The 22,103-nt window shown below is 32.4% G+C and overlaps 1 protein-coding gene across 5 annotated transcripts; it reads left to right on the forward strand.

Annotated features, from left to right (window-relative positions):
* Window positions 1–5,862: 5,862 nt before the first annotated feature.
* On the forward strand, window positions 5,863–13,911 carry LOC106779151 (MADS-box transcription factor 1). 5 transcript variants are annotated; one of them, XM_022776461.1, is made up of 8 exons: window positions 5,863–6,161; window positions 8,650–8,734; window positions 12,185–12,252; window positions 12,340–12,439; window positions 12,608–12,649; window positions 12,744–12,785; window positions 13,108–13,201; window positions 13,487–13,911. In XM_022776461.1, exons 1-8 carry the CDS (start codon window positions 5,977–5,979, stop codon window positions 13,513–13,515), a joined length of 645 nt encoding a protein of 214 aa, XP_022632182.1. In that variant the 5' UTR covers window positions 5,863–5,976; the 3' UTR covers window positions 13,516–13,911. The 5 variants fall into 5 exon arrangements, with proteins under 5 accessions (XP_022632182.1, XP_014522692.1, XP_022632180.1 ...); XM_014667206.2 differs by having other exon boundaries at window positions 13,065–13,201; window positions 13,487–13,910; XM_022776459.1 differs by having other exon boundaries at window positions 13,068–13,201; window positions 13,487–13,910.
* Window positions 13,912–22,103: the final 8,192 nt, after the last annotated feature.

The following is a 22,103-nucleotide window of genomic DNA, read 5'->3' on the forward strand; positions in this document are numbered from 1 at the left end:
TGCTTAATATTGGGAAATGTTGGGTAAATCCGGATTTGGGTTAAACACCTAAAGGAAATAGTATCTAGGGATAGAACTAGGCCCTTTGGTTGTCTTAAAATCTCATTTCTTAATGNGGAACTAATTGTTAGGTTTTCCAAGGGATTGGAGCTTAATAAGGAAGTCTAGGCTCTTTCTACCAAGGGATTGGGGTTTGAGTAGTTTAGTANATTGACTTTGACAATTTAATGAAGAGGAAGTAATTTTATTTACATAAGAGTGAAGTCGGTGAAAGCATACCCCCAACAATATCATTCCATTGCATTTCTAATCTCTCCATTTCAAAGTGTTTGACTGCTTAAGATCACTTCTATTATTTATGTTTTATAGTTACTTTAATTTCACCAAAACTCAAATTATGGAAACATTCTTTAGTCTAGGTTANTTAGAAATTATACGATTGTCTAGTTACACGAGTCTCTTGGGAAACGATTTCCGGTCTTACCGGTTTATTACTTTAGACGATTTGGTACACTTGCCAAAGAGTTAACAGGAGTCAAGGGAGATAGCTCTGAAGTTGCAATGGAAGACGACTCAAATCGCCTACTATTGAGAGTAGGTTGTGATGACAAAATGTTAGGAACGATTAGTTCACCAAAGGACAATCGAATGTTATTAAGAACATGTTATGACAACGAAAATGCAAGGAAATGACATCGATTTATGAAAGGCCTGTCTTGTTCGTGATGTGTCTTTTGCATCAAGATATGATATTAGGGCATGTTGGTCTGTGTGTAAAGTGTAGACAACGTTGGGTTGAAGTAGCTCAACGAGAGAGAGACAGAGAATAATAAGTTGAGCTTTTATATTAATTTTATTTACGTTTATTTAATTTTTTTATTTTAAAAAGATAAGTAATTTTTATTTTGTTGTGGTATACGAACATATAAAATGTTTATGTTTTGCTTCCTCAATTTAAAAAAATAGGCATTTGGACGAGAACGTCTTATACGCATAGCATCCAATAAGAGTGTTACATTTATCATAGAAGATTAAGCCTTTTCGGATTGATTCTCTCATGGTTTCATAGTTAATTTTTAGGTTTTGTGCAATTTAAGTATTGTTCTACAATCTCTGTAAAATAGACTTTAATCGTTTATTATCTTTGAATTTTGATTTATTGATTTTATGTTGTTGATAATTCGATTATGTTCTCTAATTAGAACTCTTGTTAGTTTGGTTAACTATAACAATCTCTTGTATGCTTCATTCAATTGGTAAAAGAATAAAATTGATGTTTGTTTTTAGTTAATTCAAACTTGTCTTAAAATTGAATGAACGATAATCATCAATAATTGATAATTCAAGAGACTCAATTCTTTACTTTTATACCATTTGAAACACAACAACTCCTTTATATTGTTATATATTTCATAATTTTATTATCAGCAAATGCTCTAAGTGTTGGTTCAGTGAAGTTCTAGTTGAATTTATTAGAAGACGACTTTGGATTTATTAACCTTATCTATACTTACATATTTATTGAATAGATGATCTTTGACTACACATTGGATAGTCTAATCATTCATTAGATAAACTATTGCAAGAGTAGACATTGCACCTCACTTATTTTGAAAGTCTCCATAGAATATAGTTTGTCCCCATTCTTGGCTATGCTACCCTTCTTTCTTGAACCTTTCTTATAAACCTTTCCACATCTTCCAATTTTCTGCACATCTTCTCTCTTTCCATCCAATCTTCCACAAACCTTCATTTAATCCTTGAAGATGCTTGAATCAAAAGTAACTTTTCAATGTCTTTGTTGTTATTTTTTTCACATGAAAATGTCTAACTATCAATTTTTAGTATATAATCTTGTAATTGTTAATCAGTATACTATATTTTATTATTTATACAATTATAATTTCTTTCTTAAAATTTGAAATTGAAAAATTGTATCTTTTATTCCTTAAATAGTTTGTAATATCATATTTTCTTTCTCGTGATTTTTATTTTTTGATTTTTTGTAAGACAATTATTTAATTAATAATTAATACAATGTGAGAGCAAATACACAGTGGACATGAATATACACGTTGCATATAATAGGGACAAAGATGAGACACATTATATCTGATTGAGTTGGAGACGAAAATGAGTATAAATTCTTAATTTGAAGAAAGCGACAAGTATAGCATATCACTCATTTCATTATCTTTCTTAAAATAATCATGTGGTTTATGAATATAAAATCTCTCAATTACTCTTAAAAAAACATTTGTAATAATACTTACTCTGACGAAGAACTTTCATATTTTTACATTGTATACAATGTGCTATTTTTTTCTTCTTGTAATATAAAAGAGTATAAAACTTGAGGAGCCTAATGGATGAAAAATATTTTGGACTTTTGTTTGAAAAAAATAATAATTCACGGGTAACCTAGAAATGATTGTTGAAAAACAGTTTTGTTTTGTACTCTCTTGTATTCTGATCTCCTTTTGTGTATTAGATGTTGTTGGGATGATATTAAGAACTAGACGGTGATATTAAGATGTTTTTAGGGTGTTTAAGACTAATGCATACAGCTTTTTTGTGTACTCTCTTGTATAGTCTTGATCTCTTTTAAAAATGTTTTTATTAAAATTTTGTTCTCTTCCGTAAAATAAATTTTAAAAGTGTAAAAAGAGTGTATAGCACAATTGAACTTTTCAAATTGTTTATACCTATAGTCTTGTACGTTGTACAAAAGTACTACTATGGTTTAGTTGCATAAACATGGTCTAGATTTAACTCCAATATGGAACAATTTATAGCATATAATATGTTAAATTATGCATAGTTTATATATGAAAATTCATAAAAGTAATATTTTATATTTTAAGGATTCGTTACTTAAGTAAGGAAAAAAAAAAGTAGGGGAAAAGTTCTTTCCAAGAACATACTCCATCAGTATTCCTTCCACTTCTCAATGCCAAATAGTCACATGATTGCACGAACCCTAGCTTAGGTCTATGCTCTTTTTTCTTTTGAACACGAAGCACTTGTATGATTCACACTCTATTTTCTATGTTACCGATTTCACCACTTTTAGTTAATAAATTGAATGAAAATAATACGTGTATACGTTCTTTACATTAGATGAAAATATATTTTGTTTGGTAAGTGATTGGAGTTGAACGAATGATCATTTTATCGATGATATTATCTTCATTCAAATGTTAAACAAACATATTGTAGCAACATTTTAACTGACTTGGATGGTCAAACAAAATGTGAGTCGCCATCACCTTTTTTGTTGCATTGAGATGGCCTACTTTTCCTTCCATTTTTGGTTAAGTAGTGACACTTTTTTTAATTATCGAGACCATATATAATAACTTTTACTAACTCACTTTAAATGCATGTTCAATTAATTAGTGTTTTTTCTTCTTCAATATCTTCACTCTGAATACATGTAATACACCATAGTTATATTGGTTTTTCTTTTGTTTTTTTTTTCTCTTTCTTTTACTTCTGATTTGATAGAACAAAATAATGAGACAACATACAAAATATAAATATTATTTGAAGATAAAATGAGAGTAATGGCATGAGGAATTACTTAAAACTTTCATGATGTAATATGAACTATTCGGGTGTTGTTAAGTCGTGTCCATCTAATTAAGTATAGTGGTTAAGAAATATTAAAAACACCAGACTAAATATTTTAAATCAATAAAAAAAATTATAATTAAATGTTTTTTTTAACATAATAGAAGCTATCTTTCGCAATAAAACTGCGTACCTTTACTTCCTGAACTGATATCTTTAGACACTCGGTACTTTGTTAACATTCTACACACTATTCATACATTATTAGCAAACTATAGAGACCAAAATTTATTTCATAAAATAAATAAAGCTATTATCAATGCTTTAGAACATAACCTGCGCGGAAGCACTGAATTCAATTTGTTATTTTAATAGCCTGAAATTGTTTATTGATTACTACTCTATTTTTTTTTTGTCTAAAATTACTACTTCTATTTAAAAATAAAATTTGCTAATTATTGAATAATTGTTAAGAAATAAATGGAAATGTTTTAATGATTAACAATTCCTCCGTACTGCAAGTTTTTTTCTTGCCTATCGATTTCTTAACCATTGTTGCCAAGATAAATAAATAATTAGTAGACTATTTCTTTTGGTTATCTTTTATGATTACTACCTTACACTTAAAATAACATTGAATACTTATTAACAAAGTAAAAGATTTTACAAAAGATAATAAATTATTTTCCGCATATTATAATATGATATATAATTTAGACAAAAGATGTTAAAGTGACACTTAATACATAACGTAGGGAGTAGTTTGTACAAAAGTCTTTTCTGATCGTTTCATTTTCTTTCAATAGCTTTCCTTTCTATTGCTACCCTCCAATCCAATCGCACTTTCCTCTTATAAATCAATGAAGTTAACTTTTACATTCTAAATGAATAATTATTAATTAATGTCGTTATCCCAACATAGATAAAGGATGTATAGGATGATACAATTTAATTGAAAATTTTAATTGCCAATAAAATATGTGTAGAGAATATAACTTTTACTTAGCTTTAAAATTTGGATAAGGAGATACTCATGCATTAATTTTTATATTTTAATTTAGCGAGATGACAAAATAGAGACATATATGCTTTTTTAGCAAGATAGATGCGAGATGATGGGAATTACAAAAAAGTATAATTTGTATACTTTTTTTTATTGTTATCTATGTTATGAAATTTGGATCCAGCTGGGCAGTTGAACTGAAAAATCTATAAGGTAACTGATTTAAACAAATCACAAAATCAACATAAGAAATACCAGTTCAAGGACTAAAAAATTAGTAGAAATTGGTACATGAAAAATAAAAATCAGTCTAATCGGTAAAAGAACGGGTAAAGAAAATACAATAAATCTCAGTTTTAACATTTTCCTTCAAAAATAAAAAACAACCTAAAAATTTGTTATTTGTTTATCTTACAAATAACCTTGGAATACGTCTTTTTAAATATTAACAACCTATTAATTTAGGTTCAATTTTAGTTTTTAACTCCTTAAAATTATGATATTATATTTTTTATAGTAACTTATCTGTTTTTTAATTATTAAAGTAATTTTATTACTACCAAGTCGGTCTCAACTATTAAACCTAAAAACCGTGGTGTGTATATATATAGATAGGTATATATATATAGAGAGAGAGAGAGAGAGAGTTTTTTGTGATTCAATGATAATTTTAAACCTCATAAAAGTAGGTGATTTTTTATATATGTTATATAATATGGGATAGATGTCAGAACATGAGTAACAACTTTTATATATTAGATTTCTCATTTTAATTAAATTTTTTTTCCATGAACAATATTCGAAACTCCAAAAGCCTTAAGTGTGGTATTACTCATTCCATGAATATATTGGTAATTTTTTTTTGCTTTGAAAATTGACTAGGAGTATATCTTTAAATTAGGTCCACTTTACGCGTAGCAGAAAACGCCTTCCCCACTTACAAAACTATGTTTGTGATTTCCTTAGGCGCGTCATTGTCATGGAGTTAGCAGTGTGTTAAACACCCCAGAGGGTGATAGCAGGGAGAAAATGACAGGTAGAAGGGGTTTGATTTTGGAGTTTGCATTAGGGCTTGATAAAGATGGTTTTGCTGGGATTCATTTATAAATAATTATTATCATTCAACATTTTTTCATCTTATTTATAATAATAATAATAATAATATTTACAATAATATATTTTTCTCGCACACAACATAGTAACAAGGTCACACGAGAGTTGACACCATCTCATTCTCCCGTGGCTGGCTATATAAATGTACATGCGTGTACAAGACATACACGCAGCGAGCGAGCCCCGAAAATATTCACAGGTTTCTATTCCGATTTATTTTAACTTTTGTTTTTCCCTGTTTGGATATTAGAGTGCAAGAGAGAGAGAGAAGGGAGAGAGAAGAGAGAATGGGAAGGGGAAGAGTGGAGTTGAAGAGAATTGAGAACAAGATCAACAGGCAAGTTACCTTCGCTAAACGAAGGAACGGGCTTTTGAAGAAAGCTTACGAGCTTTCCGTTCTTTGTGATGCCGAGGTTGCTCTCATCATCTTCTCCAATAGAGGAAAGCTGTACGAGTTTTGCAGCAGTTCAAGGTATATATTTATATAGACATATTCACCAAAATGTAACAAACGAATCACGGAAATTAAATTTGCGAAATGAAATAAAACTCGCTTTCTTAATTTTCTAAGTACAAACTTACACACAGAAAGAGGAGTACCAGGGTATATAGCTCGTGAGTAACAACTTTCTATTGTAATTTTTTTTTTTTTTTTTAGGTTTTAAGATCTCGAAATCTCTCTCGTTTGATTTTTGCTGTTTTCAGACAGGTGGCGGTATTTTTTGTTTGAGAAAACAGGAGAAAAGTTTATTTTCTTTTTTCACTGTTTGGGTTTTTCCGTTTCCGTGAAATGTCTCGGCGTTTTTAGCAGGTTGAGGGTTTCTGCAATCGCGTTGCTGTTAGATCTGCAACTGGAAACGCGTTAAACCCCAACAGACATACATCAAATAAATTAAGCAAGGGAGGATCACTGTTGTATTGTATCCACTCTATTTTTGCTGTTTTTCTTTTCTTTTTCTCCTCTCTGCCCTCGTTTCTTTTTTAAATTGTTTTTCCCTCAGTCTTCGCCTTTCTCTTTCTTTCCCTCTTTTGGTGCTTAACCCAGCATTTGAGTTTGCCGTTTTTCTGCTCCATCAAACAGATCTGGTTCAAAAGCGTTTCCTAAAAGTAATTTTGGACTCTTTGGTCAGGCCTCTTTTCGGTGTAATTAGCTCTTGTGCAAAAGAAAACAATCATATAAATATTCAATTATTTCTTCCATTTTCAGTTTTACCAGCTACTCTCTTTTTTCTTCCACTCTTCAAAATCACTTTAACGACCTAACTCATCTCTTGTTCATTTTCTCTCAAATAAATACGCCTTTATTTTGATGAAGAGAAAATCTCTAGCCTAGGGTTTCTTTTATTTCCATACAGTGTTTTTCCTTCTTGCATCTCTCATCATCGATCTGTTGTAGGTTTACGTTTTTTCTCCCATTTAAAGCTTTTTCTTATTTGTTTTACATTTTACTTTGGTGTTTCTTTGTCTTGTGTTTTGCCTTAGCTTGCGTACTTTCTATTTTGGTCAAGCTCTTCGTTTACCTGGGCTTGTTCATGATCCACAATCATGACCAAAGAACAAAATGGAGTTTTCACTTTGGAGTCAATCGTTTTTCTTAATTAATTCTCCATGTTGCTGACAGAAGATATTTTCGTTTCAACGTTTCATGACAGAGACATTTTGTTAAATCAGAATGGACATTTTGTTAAATCAGAATCAAAATTTCAGGATCATAACATCTTTTTCTCCTCTGCGTTTCCTTCCACACATGTTTTTCAATCACTTCACTATTCCTACCCAGATAGACAGATATTTTCTGTTGAGGCGATTTCAAATTAATTAGCGTTTTCCAAAGATTTAGCTTTTACGACTTCTTGCTGTCAGTATTCTCGTTTCATTTCTAGAGAACAACTCTCCGATCCTTTCAGATCTGATTATTGTACCGAAAACTCTGGTAGTAACTTGCTATGTTTGATACTTTTTCTTCCGGGTTTAAAAGTTGTCACTCCGCACAAATGATGTTACCTCACCTACATTAATGCATAGACACCAGTTTTATTGTTCTTATAATTACTTTACCCTAAATGTATATAGCTCCTTTTTTGGCCTGATATTATCACGTTTATCAACGAAAAGAGTCTCATCGTCAAATCCAATACTTACTCATTTTGTACAATTTATTGCTAAATAGTATTAACATTGGTGACGGGATATTGCATAATTTCTTATGCAGTAGAGATAAGAGAAAATAGAAAAATGATGGTATAAAGTAATTATAATAGGGAAAATCTACTACAAAAACGAGTTAAAATTTGATATCTTAAATGGAGAGATAAAAAAAAGAAAACAAAAATTGATAACTTCAATTTTTTTTTATGTAGGCTAAAAAAATTAATATTCTTTTAACTTTAGAGGCAACACCAAAAAAATTCTTTTTAAAGTTTGTTTTTCGTTCAATTTAAAGATAATATTTTTCTTTCTCCTCATCTGAATAGAAGGATTAGTGACAACTTTTAGTACACTCATTTTTTAGGAAATGAATAAAATTCTTTAGCCGGTGACCCTGAGTCCCAGTCAAGAAATTCAGAGGTTGATGATATATGGCCTTTTATATCCGCCCTCACTTTCATTTCTCATTAATTTACCAATTTTCTACACCTCTTGTGGCTTTCCAACATCCAAGGAGCATTTCGATTGCCTTGAAATGGGTTTCTCATCGTATATTATTATTTTTAATTCTAACTTAAGTTGTTCCAGTTGGAAGGTGTGTCCGTTTTCATATTGGTGTTGAAATTAAAGCACGATTGAAGTAAAAAGGTGCTTTAAGAAGTGGGTTAATTTGTCGTTGACTGATGTTATTCAATAGTAATTTGTATTGTAGAATGTAGTTTTAGTCAATTGATTTTGGATTGTTTAGCATTGCGTTACACTTCTGACATGTTGCCGCACAAAATAATATATATTTTTCTTAAAACGTGCAGCATGCTCAAAACGCTAGAGAGGTACCAGAAATGTAACTATGGTGCGCCTGAGGCTAATGTGTCTACACGGGAAGCCTTGGTAATGGTGAATAGTCCTCTCTATCGTATTTAAATTCATTTTTTGCCCATTGATTAACTTGCCTATTTTGATCGCTGATTTTCCTCCTCATCCATTTCTGTTTTTGTTTTACTTACAAGGGGTTAGGATTCCTGAGCTTCAACTATTTACTTGAATATTTTTAAATGGCATAATTAACTGTTGCATATTACGTCTAGCCTCTCCATATATGATGTTGTGAATGGTCAAAGGTTACCTGGTTGTGTGCATAAACGATTGGCCAGTGCAGGAATTATTACCTTAATATAGTTCCTGCTTGAAAAAGAATTTCTCTGGAACAAACAACTAAGAATTAGAAATAATGAAATACCTAAAACATACCTCTTTTTTCTTCAAAAAGAAAAGTTGTAATGATTATAGCTCATTCACTGTATAATTGAATTAGTTGTTGTGCTGTAAAATGTTTAAATGAGATACACAACTATAAATACATAATTTAGGAATTCGAAACAGACTTTTTTTTTCTTAAATTATTATTATTCATGCGAAATGTAGATTTTGTTTATATAAAATAATATTGTTTATCCAAAAAGTACTAGCAAAATAAAAAATATAATTCCAAAATATATCTATGTGTGGTTGATTTCTACCTTTATATTCAGTTAATAAACTCTATGAATAGTTCCGAAAAGCTAACTTATATAATGTAGTTTGATACGAAAGTTTTATACAAATAACAAAAGTCAAGCTCTATCTTATCAAATAATATTGGTTTATTATGGTTTTACAGACAAGATAAAGTAAAAATTAAACAAATTAGTGAATAATATTGTCTAAAAATTAACAAAGTAAATCATATCAATTAAAAATAAAAATAAAATATCCATTGTTTTTGTATAACTCCGGTCTGATGCCTAAACAACTTTAAGCTTATACTCATAGCAAGCTGCATCATGTCATTTATATAGAAAAGAAAGTGGAAGTAGATAATTAATTTGTTTTGAATCTCAGACAGAAAAGTTTCTCATACCTTCACATTTCTTTTTTATAAAATCAGTTCCATTCATAAGTAATATGATTTCAAGTTTAGAGATTGTCATCTGTCGTTGACTTAAAGAATGTTTTCATTCTGGTGTGCATTCGTTGTGGCCATTAGGCAAACAGCATATATGTTTCTTCGAAGCCCCTTTAGTCTTTTGTTTCACGTAATTAATTCATTTTTGACCTAGCCTTATCTTCGTTATAGCTGTAGATCTGCATGTGCTTGTGTAATTGCTCGTGCATTGGAATATAGTTTTGGTAATGTTATAAACATACATGCATTGTAAAAGGTTATTCATGATCTTTTTGTTAATTAAATGCTGCTTCAAATATGTTAAAGATAGTTTTCCTACTGACAATAATTATTGATTTGTATGCCAATTTGACCCATTCAATGAAATGGCTAGAGGCGGGTATGACTTACAGAATTTGGAAGGATTTTTAGATATAATTGTGCATCCAGAACCATATATACCTGGCAATTTTATATATAGGAATCAAAACATAAAAGAAAAGTTTAATTATATAACTTGATCTAGTTCTTTAATTTATGCATATGGTTCCCATGTCTTTCATGCGGACTTTAAGGTGGGCCTCCATAACCAATGGAACACTTAGTAGCAAACCCTTAAATATTGTTTTGAAAATTTTTAAACTAACCTAATAGTGCAATTAATAAAGCGTGTGAATATATATCTTTTGTCCTCGTAGCAACATTTACTGTGAGTTTTTATTCATTATAGAGAGATAGTTACTTTTGCCTTTGAAGTATGATTTCTATTAGTACTTCCTTCGTAGTTATCTGATCCAAATGTGCTTAAGTTTATTCTTTCAAGGAGGAAATGTGTCACGAGCCATAGCTATTTTGTAAAATCTAATTTGAGGGTGCATTTAATTAGTCTTATATTGTTGCTAATTTTTAGCTTATGTGCCACGTGTCATTACTGGTTTCTAAGTAAATATTTTTGTGTATATTGTGAATTGTATTCTACACTCGTGCATGCATTTTTCAGCACTTATAATTAATTTATAATTCACGTCATCCCGTCATCATCCTTTTTGTTACTTATATCACCATAATTTCACAAATAAGTTTTATAATCTGAAATGATAAATACATGTTTAAAGATAAACATTAAACAATATTATTTTATTCATCATGGTACAAAAAATATGTGTTTTTTAAATATGCTTATATTTATTTCAGTAATAAACCCTACTTAACAAATAAGAATAATATGCAGTTACATTTAAGTAGATTGAATTTTTTGTTCAGATGAAAACTTTTGAATGTAATTAATTTTTTAAAGAATTTAAAATATTTTGTGACAATATTTCTTTAATAATTTAGAAAAAAAATTGACATTTTAAAAATGGAAAAGAGTGCTTTGATTATTTCAGTTGCAGAATTTTAAATTTTACTAAAGAAATTATGTAAGAATTTAAAAGTTTCTACTTTTTCTTTCTCACATGTATAATTTTCGCTTTGAATATTCAAAATTAGTTCACTTTTAGTATTAAAAGTTTAAGTTTTATTTTTTTGTGTGTGAATGTTGTAAAATTAAATTATCTTTTTTAAACTAAGAAGTTAAAACATAAGAAATTTAAATTGATTTATTCAAACTAAAGCATTTTAAATATATGAAAATTCGGGATAAAAACAATTAGATTTTCTAAAATTTCGTATTGTTTCAGAATACATCCTAAAACTTTTCTTATTATGATTAAATTTTCCCCCAACTCGTGTTCAAAAGTCGTTCCTTAATTTTTGTGTATCCAATTCATGTTTTCTCTGTTTTTTTTTTCACTCAACCGACTATTTTGCAAATTTTAAAAGGTTGACTTTTATGGTATATCGGTTTGGTAATCCCGTTTGACGAGTTAAAACTATATGTATCACAATAAATTTAGACGATATAAAGCTTAAAATATATGTTTTATAAAAGCCTTCTATTTTTCTATTAATTTCATGCACTTTTTTAAGTAACTATAAATATAATTAAATTTGATTCTAGACTTTTAGTTTTTCTTTAACTCCTCTCAAATTTATTTATTTTCTTCAAAAAGTCTCTAAATGTAACTATTCACATGGTGTTATTGATAATATTGACAAGACACGTAAGCTGACATGCTTAGATATATGTCACACATGGGTAATAAAAGTAGAATTTAAAATAATATTATTTTTTTCATCGAATAGTATAAATAATTTTTATTGGAAATCTTACCAAACTTAGCTATATTTAAAAACTAAAAAAAAAACTTATTTTGCTAGAATTTTTACTATAAATGACCAGCTTGTGCGAATAGAGTAATGCTGGAATTGAAAGGCAGTTGTCAGGTGACTGTAGAAAAAGATTTAAGAATGGCTATATACGTATGAATTCGTATGTGTTCCTTTAATTATATAGTTTGATTTTGCAACCCCGCCTATAGGAGTTAAGCAGTCAACAGGAGTACTTGAAGCTGAAGGCACGTTATGAGGCCTTGCAACGGTCCCAGAGGTACTGATACCTCCTACTGGTCCTTCTAATATGCCTCATTTTTGTCGGTTGATATTATCATGCTGTGCCTAACTTTTACCCTCTCAGGAACCTTATGGGAGAAGATCTTGGTCCTCTTAGCAGCAAAGAGCTAGAATCTCTTGAAAGGCAGCTAGATTCGTCCTTGAAGCAAATAAGATCAACAAGGGTACTCAAGTTTCAACTTTTAATTACCAATAACCATGTGTATATCTATTAATTCCATAATGTGTATTTACTCAGTAAAAACTGTGTTTAGGCCTAGTAAAAAAACATGACAACATGTAAACTATACGAATATGCATGTTTAAATTTTGGAAGTTTGTTTCCTTTACAGACGCAGTTCATGCTGGATCAGCTCTCTGAACTTCAGCGTAAGGTATAAAACAATTTTTTGGTTTCTGGTACCACCGTTTAGTTAGCGTCTTCTTCTGTCATGTACCTGAGTTCACTAATTTCTGTCACTTGTGTAGGAACACTTGCTAAGTGAGGCTAACAGGTCTCTCAGACAAAGGGTAAGTTAGAACTCATCGACCTATATATGTGTGAAAATCCATCACCCCTCAAAGTATATGGTTATGGTCCAGAGATATAACAATGCACTTAAAATAATTTTTAGTATCTGTGTTTTATTCAACAAATTGAATTACCAAGGATAAGAATTGTCTAATACCAAAATATATTGCAATAAGATAGAGTATAGCTTTCTAGGAAGGGTGAAACGCCAGAACAACTGATATGATATTTGTCAATTTGACAATTGATGGGTATAAACGACTCTGTGTGCTGTGTAGCAGTTGGAAGGGTATCAAATAAATCCACTCCAATTGAATCCAGGAGTTGAAGACATGGGATATGGCAGGCATCCAGCTCAAGCTCAGGGTGACGCACTCTTTCAACCGTTGGAGTGTGAGCCAACGTTACAAATTGGGTATGCAGTCATTGTTGACTCAATAATTTATCACTTTACAGTTCTCAATACTACTCTTGTAACAAAATGTATCAAATGGTTCACAATACTTACGGTAGATAAAAATAGTGCATCACTGTAAGGGTTATGCTTGGGGTTGAATGTAAACATGACTAGCGTGGAAATAGTGGTGAGATGAGATAGTTTACTTGATTAATTACCATAAGTATACTTATTTAAATTTCCCTTTTTGTCAAAGCTTTAAATTTGAATATTTTTTTAATTATGATTTTTGTTTAAGTGCAGGTATCAGCCTGATCCAGTATCAGTGGTGACAGCAGGTCCAAGCATGAGCAATTACATGGCAGGATGGTTACCATAGTAGGGATCCCGGGTGTCGTTTCCTGGAGAAGATCCAATGCACCAGCACATTTGACATTCCAATTTTATTTGAAAACGAAAAAAAAAAAAAAGGAAAAATTGCTTTGGGATGTAATGAAGCTGTAAGTGTCTACCGTGTATGATCGATGTAGGAACAAAGTTAAGCAGTGTTGTTTGTGTGTGCGCTTTCATAAAACTGCACTTCTTTGCTTCGGTTTATGTTTCTTCCCTTATAATAAGAGTAATCATAGACAAATTATAAACATCAACCTATTTTTTTCGTATATTTCATTTCTATTCTAAACTTTCGTTTTCTGTCTGTTCTATCCTTCAAAATTGTGGCATATATGAATAACTCTTCCGCTAATAAAACAAGTATGAATACCGCTTTAGTGCAAATATAACTAATTATGGTCTTTTATTTTTCTTTTTTATTCTTCTTCTTAAGTTACACCTTACTTATTGGTTATTTAATCAAAATGATGCAATTTAATATTTTTTTTCCTACGTCCCATAGTTCCATATATTGCTTAGAAGTTGAATTCAAAAATATTTAAATACTCCTTTCACTTTTAAACTACCTTTAAAGGACAAAATCCTAATGGACATTCCACCTTTAAATGCATGGTAATTGAATTTTACAATATCATTGGACTGAGGATTGGGACAATATTATTAGACAAATTTTAACAAATTTGGGTAAATCGTATTATTGGAAGTAGAATTTTGAAATAAAAAAAATCTTACTTTAGAACATGTTATTTTAATTAAGTCACATCCAATTCCATAATTTCATTTTTCTTCTATTTCTTTTAAATCTTGTGTGTAGGTCGCTCCTTGTTCATGTCTCTTGCACCGGCGATCACTCTCTACCCTCGTCAGTGCCCGGGTGTCACATGCCCACCAGCTTCCGCTTGGTTCGTCCTCGAACCACACCGTACTGGGAGAGGCTAGGCTCTGATACCATTTGTAACGCCTCGGCAACTTGCAGGGACTACTGACTGCCCCCACATATCAACACGAGGCTTTCTAGTGTGTTTTGTCCTCACTCATACACTTTCCGAGAAAACTTCTCGGAAGGTCACCCATCCCATAATTACTCTAGGCTAAGCACGCTTAACCATGGAATTCTTATGAGTTAGGCTACCGAAAAGCAAATGCATTTGTTGATATGAGTAGCCAAATCAATTCCTTTAAGCTATCCTTCAACCGTATAGTCCCATATCTATACAGTCTCTAGATCCCTCTCATTCCGGTGTATGTTCGATTCGTCCACGTGCCCCTTCCACTGGAAGCCTGCCAGGAGCCGCTCCTTGTCCATGCCTCTTGCACTGACGATCACTCCCCGCCCTCGTCAGTGCCCGGGTGTCACATTGTGCACTTGTTTGGAATCAAGATCAACTTCTTGTCCTTGATGTGTTGTCCCAAGTCCAAGTTCTGCTAAGTGAGAAGTCTCATGTGCCAAACCGCTCTAATGGTACCTAATGTCAAAGTTAAATCAACTTAAATAGACTACAATGAATGTTGTGATTAATGTATAATCTATTTTCTTACTTCAAGCATTTATTTATAAATTTTGTGGTGAGCTTTTAATTAAGGTCGTTCAAATTACAATCCAAACGTGGACAATCATGCTTTAACATTGAGTTAATTTGTTTTAGTGTTGATATGATTTGTTATTGTTTAGATTGATCTGTTTGATGGATGATCGAATAATATGTTAGGAGACCATCTGAGACTCAACGATTTGTCATCTGGGTGGTTTAGTTGATCATCTAGTTTAATGTATAGTTGTCAAATTTGTTAGGTAATCGTTTAGACTCAATGACCTTATCGTCTGTGGTGGTTGACCATCCAGATTGTGGTTGACTAAACAATCATACAGTACATCTTTCTTTTAACATTTTTACATTATTTTTCTTTAAATTGCATTCCTTTTTTTTTATAAATTTGTGTTTTCTTATTCTTAATGAATCACGTTCTTAATGTCTTTTTTTCTTTTGTTTTTTAATATATTTTTATTTATTTAAAAATGTGATTTATTATCTTTTTCAAAAACTAAAAATTAACAAATGGATTTTAATTTTATGCATAATAACGAATGGAGGAAGATCTATATTATTAACATCACAATCTAAAGAAGTTGAATATAATGTAGAGGATCTATAATGAGGATTACAAAGACCACATTGCATGTAACTTGAATAAAAAAAATTTGAAAAACTTAGAGTGACTTATTAATATATAGATATTATTCTTCATTTTCTTTAGAATTATTACACTACCATATAAGAGTTACATGATTTAATTTATTAAAATTGTCATAGATTATAAAATGAAACAACCCAAAATTAAAACTAATTTATGTGCTATGAGATTGGAACAAATCATTTCATGAATAGATCAAACATCATGATAAGGGTGTTCCATGTGTTCTCACCGCTAGATTGATACATTTGCTGTCTAAGTTTCATGTTTTTACACGTGAATGCCCACATAGACATTTGGAGGAGTTCCACACCATTTTCTCTTCAATGAAGCCTCCACATGTCCTAGATGATCACATGTTTTTAAAGGCATTCCCGCATTCACTACAAGGAGCAGCAAGTGATTGGTTGTATTGTCTTCCTCCAGGATCCATCACTTCTTGGGAAGATCTTAAGCATATGTTCTTGGATGAATTCTTCCTGCTCAGTATGGTTACAACAACAATCCTTGATGGAATGACCCTAATCTAGGATGGTATGGTACTTCACAACAACATCAATATCAGGAAGCACCATCTCAGAATACTTATATGCCTCCACCAGTCCAGCAACAACAATAGCTGCAACTTTATGAGCCTTCCCAATTAGTTCCTCATCCTTCCACTACTTCTGAGCCTACATTGAAGGAGTTATTGAAGCAGATGATGATTCAGAACATTCAGTTCCATCAAGAGAACATGGAGTTTCAGTAGGAAATTAGAGCTTCCATTTAGAGTTTGAGCAATCAGATGGGGCAGATGGTCACTCAGCTCTCTAAGGAACAGTCTCAAGTTTTAGAGGAATCACCATTTCAGAATGTTCAAATTCCAAATGATGTCAGTGTCATCCACATAGGAGATGGGAAGCAGAGTCATGAGCTTATTACTGCGCCACCTACTTTCCCACCCTCCTATGTCCCTACTCTTGCAGCTGAGGAAATTGATACTGATGAAGATTTTGAGGAGCAGGCAGATATAAGTAGCAAATTTGTGATGGGTAGACCACTTTCTTCTTCCATCACTACTTCTGGTTGGTTGTAGTCTCCTATTCCAAACAAGAGGATGGAAGAACAAGATAAGGAGACTCTGACAACCTTCAGTGAAGTGAAGTTCTTCAGAAGTAGTTCGTTCTTGGATCCAGTTGTGGAAGACATATCTCTTCTGGATCAGATTTGGAGGATGAAGCAGTTCTTCCGCAAAACTTCCTTATTGAATCCAGTGGTGGAAAACATCTCCCTGAAAGTCCAAAATTGGCAACTGCCACCATGAACAGGGGAGTTTTCTTTTCCCTTCTCCTCCTTTCCCCACTTGTATTGCATTTATCCATGACCTGTTGACTGTTTTGATTTCAGAGCTTATGCTTGTGACACATTGAGGACACTGTGTATTTTAAGTGTGTTCTATTGGGGGATATTTTTATTTCCTTTGTTAGTTTTTGTTTTCTGCGTTAAATATTTTGTTTTCTAGGTAGTTTTTGTTTTGTCTTATGTGCAGTTTTACATGTTTCTCTTGATTTCTGGACTTTGTTTAGACTGTAGATGTGTCTTTCACTTCATTGATACTCTGATTGTTTCGAAGTTCTTGCTTTTCTCTACTTGGAAGGTGATTATGATGTTTGAGAGGTTGACTTGATTGTGACAAATACCCTGTGTGAGAATTGAGCCACTTGGTATTTCTTTCTTGTGTGTGATATGTCTCTTCATTGCTTGCACATATGCTTTGGCTTGACTCTTGTTGATAATTCTTGATTGATATGCATGTTTGGAAGTGATAAAGGCAGTTTTGTTCTTGAGCCTCTCTAGCCAAATAAGACTACCTTGTTTTAATCCTTTGATAACCCATTTTGAGCCTATGCTTTCCCCTTTATTTGTTTTGAAGCTCATGCACTAGCCCTGAGTGAAAAACCATAATTACCTTAACCTTAGGGAATTTTGGAGCTTTGGAAGTGTTTTGGGAACAAGTGTGGTCTCCCTAGGGATTATGATGAATTGGCTAGTTGGTTCCTCTGCTTGTTTTATTTTTGTAAATATGTTAAGTACATCTTGTCTTTGAAATTTGTGTTCTAAATAGAGAGAAAGGAAAAGAGACAAGATGAAAAAAAATAGAGAAAAATGAGCAAAATAAAAAAATTGTGTGAACAATGGAGTTAAGAAGAGGATTGAATTAGCGGTTTTGGGTGTGATTTGACTGTGTTTTCACTTGTTCTCCATTGCTCCTCTATTTCTTTTGGTTTGTAGCTTCTTATCCATATTTATCCTCCCTTTTCCATGGCCCCATTTCACCCATAAAAGACCTTTTGATTTGAACATGCATATGTGTTTGAGTGTTGATATTAGAGACTTGCCAAGTCTGTTTGTGTTTGCTTTCTTGAGTGCATTGAGTTGAAATTGTATACCTTAAACACTTGAGAAAAAACAGTGATAGTGCATCTATGAGGTTTTGTTGCTTTTGATTCACCTCTTGAGCTGATTGATCATTTTGTCATGTCTTGAATTGCTTAGATGACTTCATGAGTATCTGTTTTCTCTGATTCTATGTTGGATATTGTCTATTGCTTTTTTCTTTCTTTGTCCAGATTTCTTGAGGACTGTGTAATCTTGTTTTTGTCCTTGTTAGTCTTTGTTTTCTGTGTGCTGAGTCTGTGTCATTTCCTTGATGTCCTCTGAACTATTCCTTGATTTGCGTCTTGATTTTGCCCAGGAGGGCAAAAGACTAAGTGTGGTCTATTTTGATGAGTCAATATTTTCTTGACTTCACTCAACTTATTATGCTAAATTTAATTAGGGAATTGTGGTTGAATGTCCAATATTTCCCCATTTTTGCTAATTATGCTTAATTTGACCAGAAATTCTTATTTTAGTTAATTTGAATTATCTGAGCTAATTATTTGAAATATTAATTGTAGGGAAATTGTTGGATAATATTTTGGAACTTAAAGAGAAATGCCACATCAATTATATTTTATGCTAAATTGAGAGAAGAGGTGCAAGTTTCATTTTTGGGTTTGCACACAGATGGGCTGAAATGAGAGCTCATGGAATTTTTTTATTTTATGGCTGGAGCACACGCAGGATTCAATTTTTCTTTTAAGATTCACATCTTCTAATGAGTTGCTATCACGTCCAGCATAAGAAAAAGGGAGTGTGGTGTCATGCCTTTGGTTGCACGGTTCAGCAGGCTTGGAGAAGTGGATTTCAATTGGTGTTTTTAGCGAAAAGGAGGTGCTTGGAGAAATAAGCACACGGTCCAACAAGGCAATTAAAAGCAGCGTCCCACAGGCTTCACGCATACAATAGCTTGGACTTGGAACAACAACACATGGCACGTCCCACACACAATCCAGGTTTTTTTTGTGAAAGTAAAGGTTAATTAAAGGTGAACGAGCAGTAGCATATGAGTAGGTTTTTTTTGGATATTTATCTTTTGCATTGTTTAGTTTATTGTTTCCATTCACTATGTTGTTGCCTATTCTGTTTGACTTCTTTATCTTCATGCATTTCCAATTTCCTCACTTGCTATATTTAATTTTCATGCGTTAATTTAGTTTAATTCTCATCTGAAACACCTTCAAAACCCCCCACTACGTGTTTGACCTAAGTCTCGAACCATAGTTTCGTCCTTGAGAGACGACCTAGGAGTCACTTCCTAGTCTATACTGCATTCTTTGCAAATGTTGGTCAACTGACTAACCATGCAGGTCAAAGAATAAAGAAAAGCTTCAATGCAAATGTTGTCCAGTGTTATGAATATGGAAAGGAAGGGCACATCAAGCCTTAATGTCCAGAATTGAAGCCTAATCAGAAAGGAAAGAAAAGATTCCCTCAAGGCAGAAATATGAAAAGAAAAGGAGCATACATTGCTTGGGAGAATACAAATTCTGAAAGCTCAAGTGATGAGGATGCTAATCAAGAATAGGAGTCTAACATGTGCCATATGGCTGGAACTTCACATGATGACAGTGAAAGTGATGAAGAATTTGAGAAGCTTCCAATAGAAGAAAAGTATTAGCAACTAGTTGAAACATTCAGAGAACTACATGCTGAAGCAATGCGACTACAATACAAGGTAAATCGACTGAACTCTGAAAGGAGAGATTATGAATATAGGATAAACAACCTTGTTGTTGAAAATGAAAAATTAGAGAAAGAATTGAATGACGCATTGCAATCTCCTAAGGATATTAAAATTGAAACTGTTACTGTTGAAAAACCATGTGAACATTGTCCTACACACATTGAAAAGATAGATTACTTGACTAGCACTCTACTAAGTTTACTCAAGGTAGAGACAATTTAAATGTTGTTTTGAAATCCTTTAGTAGAGCTATTAATAAGCAAGGAATTGGTTATAAAGCTAAATCTAACAGAACCAATACTATGAGATTTATTGATTTAAGTAAACCTGCTAAAAATGCATGTTTCTATTGTAATTGTGTTGGCCACACTGTTAGAAATTGTTGTTACAGAAATGTTGCTGTTCCAAAAGGGTGATATGTAAGGAAAAAATTGTGACAAAGATTGATAAACATGGACCCAAAGTTAACTGGGTACCAACAACCAAAACTTAAATTGTTTTTGCAGGATACACAACAGGCGCAGTATGATCTCAAGGATGAATCAATTTGGAGCAAGTATACCATTCTAAAAATTTGCAGGATACATTCTAAAAATTGATTAGTTGTTGTTTGTTTTCTCTCTGGCAAGTATACTAGATCGTTTCAAGTAATATAATTGGTAAAACCCAATATAGTTCTTCCCAAGAGACTTGAAGGCCTTATCATTCGTGCAAATTGAAATCGTAAGACTTGTAAAGAAAATTAATTGGTGGGAATGCAAAAACACAAAATAAACTTGCAAATGCGGTTGATTCAATTGACAAGAAAAAGACTATGGATGAATGGAGTTGTTAGGGGTTTACAATTTCATCTTATCCACTCTCTCTTATCTACTCCTCTTATTTAATTTGCTTTGTTATCTAATTGTCATGCAAACTTTCATAGTCTACCCTTAACTCGATCCCTCGGCGAAAAGAGCCTATTACTAATTACCGACTTGCTATCCCTAGCCTCCCCTAGTAATTAATAATACGTTAAGAACAGAAGCAAAAGCAATTGATCGTCCTACCCCCCTATCCCTAGGTGGTATTGCTTAATCAAGGATTTTCTCACCAGTACATGACAGTATCGTACGTTCCCGTATCAATAAAGACAAACAACAGTTATCGAGTGAGTTAAAAGATAAAAGCTTTAAGCGTAGATGAGAACCCAACAATTGATAACCAATGCATATGACAAGCATATAAATAAACAAGGGTTTCAATAAAAGAGAGTTTCAAAATATTACATTGTTTCCCCCAACAACAAAAGGGTTTAGTTCACCATTGTCATGGTGAACTTAGATGAAAAAGGATGGAAGAATGGAAAAGCAAACCGTAGATTGGATAAAAAGGAGCCTAAGCATCCAAGAGATTTTCTTCAAGGAGTGAAAATTAGGTCTGGCCGCCCTCTTCTATCAAAAGAATAATTATGAAGTCGCAATAGGCAATTTATAACTGAGGAGCGTCACAGAAAACAGGCCCAAGCCCAGCAGACAACCGCCTCGTGCCACCGCTAGGCGGTGAGTTCCACCGCCCGACGGTTTGCCTCTTGTCGCAAAACCGCCCAATGTCGTCGCCTGGGTGCCAGATAGTGGCTTCTCCTCGCATTTGGCCGCCCAGCGGTGGATTTTGGCACTAGGCGGTTCCTAGACTCTTCTTTTCTTCATTTTTCTTTCTTTTTCTTGAGTCTAAGACCTTCATCTTCAATCCCATTCTTCACTTTCATAAAAAAATGCTACAAAACAATGCAAACAAAGCATAATATCGCTAAAAACAGCTTTTGACTCTAAACTGACTCAATTTATGTGGTTTGCTTCATTCTAAGCTCAGTTTAAGTCTTAAAGGGTGTAATTTGGTCTCAAATGACATATGAAAATAAATGTTTTTCAACCGTTATCACAACCCCAAACTTGAACCTTTTCAACACATATAGTTAAGCGCAACCCAACTCAAGGTAAAGAGTTTCAAATCAAGGGTTCTCATCCTGTTTAAAGCTAAGGTTCAAAAAGGGTATAAAATTTCAAGCACTTTGGGTGAAAATTTGGCTAGAGAAGGGCTTTCAAGAATGGCCTTGATCATATGACATTCACATGCAATTCAATCAATCATCAAGATTAAGGCAATATCATACATGTTTTCCTGTGAACAATACGTACAACAATGAAAACTCTGGAGCTCAATACCTAACACAACATGCGTTCT

Source organism: Vigna radiata, unplaced genomic scaffold (genome assembly GCF_000741045.1).
Source record: "Vigna radiata var. radiata cultivar VC1973A unplaced genomic scaffold, Vradiata_ver6 scaffold_359, whole genome shotgun sequence".
In the NCBI taxonomy this organism is placed as follows: domain Eukaryota; kingdom Viridiplantae; phylum Streptophyta; class Magnoliopsida; order Fabales; family Fabaceae; genus Vigna; species Vigna radiata.

Excerpts from the sequence above, each read along its gene's own strand:
- LOC106779151 (XM_014667206.2), top strand. The coding sequence starts at position 5,977 with ATGGGAAGGGGAAGAGTGGAGTTGAAGAGAATTGAGAACAAGATCAAC. Across the intron at positions 12,253-12,339 it reads GCCTTGCAACGGTCCCAGAG|GAACCTTATGGGAGAAGATC; the intron begins GTACTGATACCT and ends TTACCCTCTCAG. Across the intron at positions 12,650-12,743 it reads TCTCTGAACTTCAGCGTAAG|GAACACTTGCTAAGTGAGGC; the intron begins GTATAAAACAAT and ends TCACTTGTGTAG.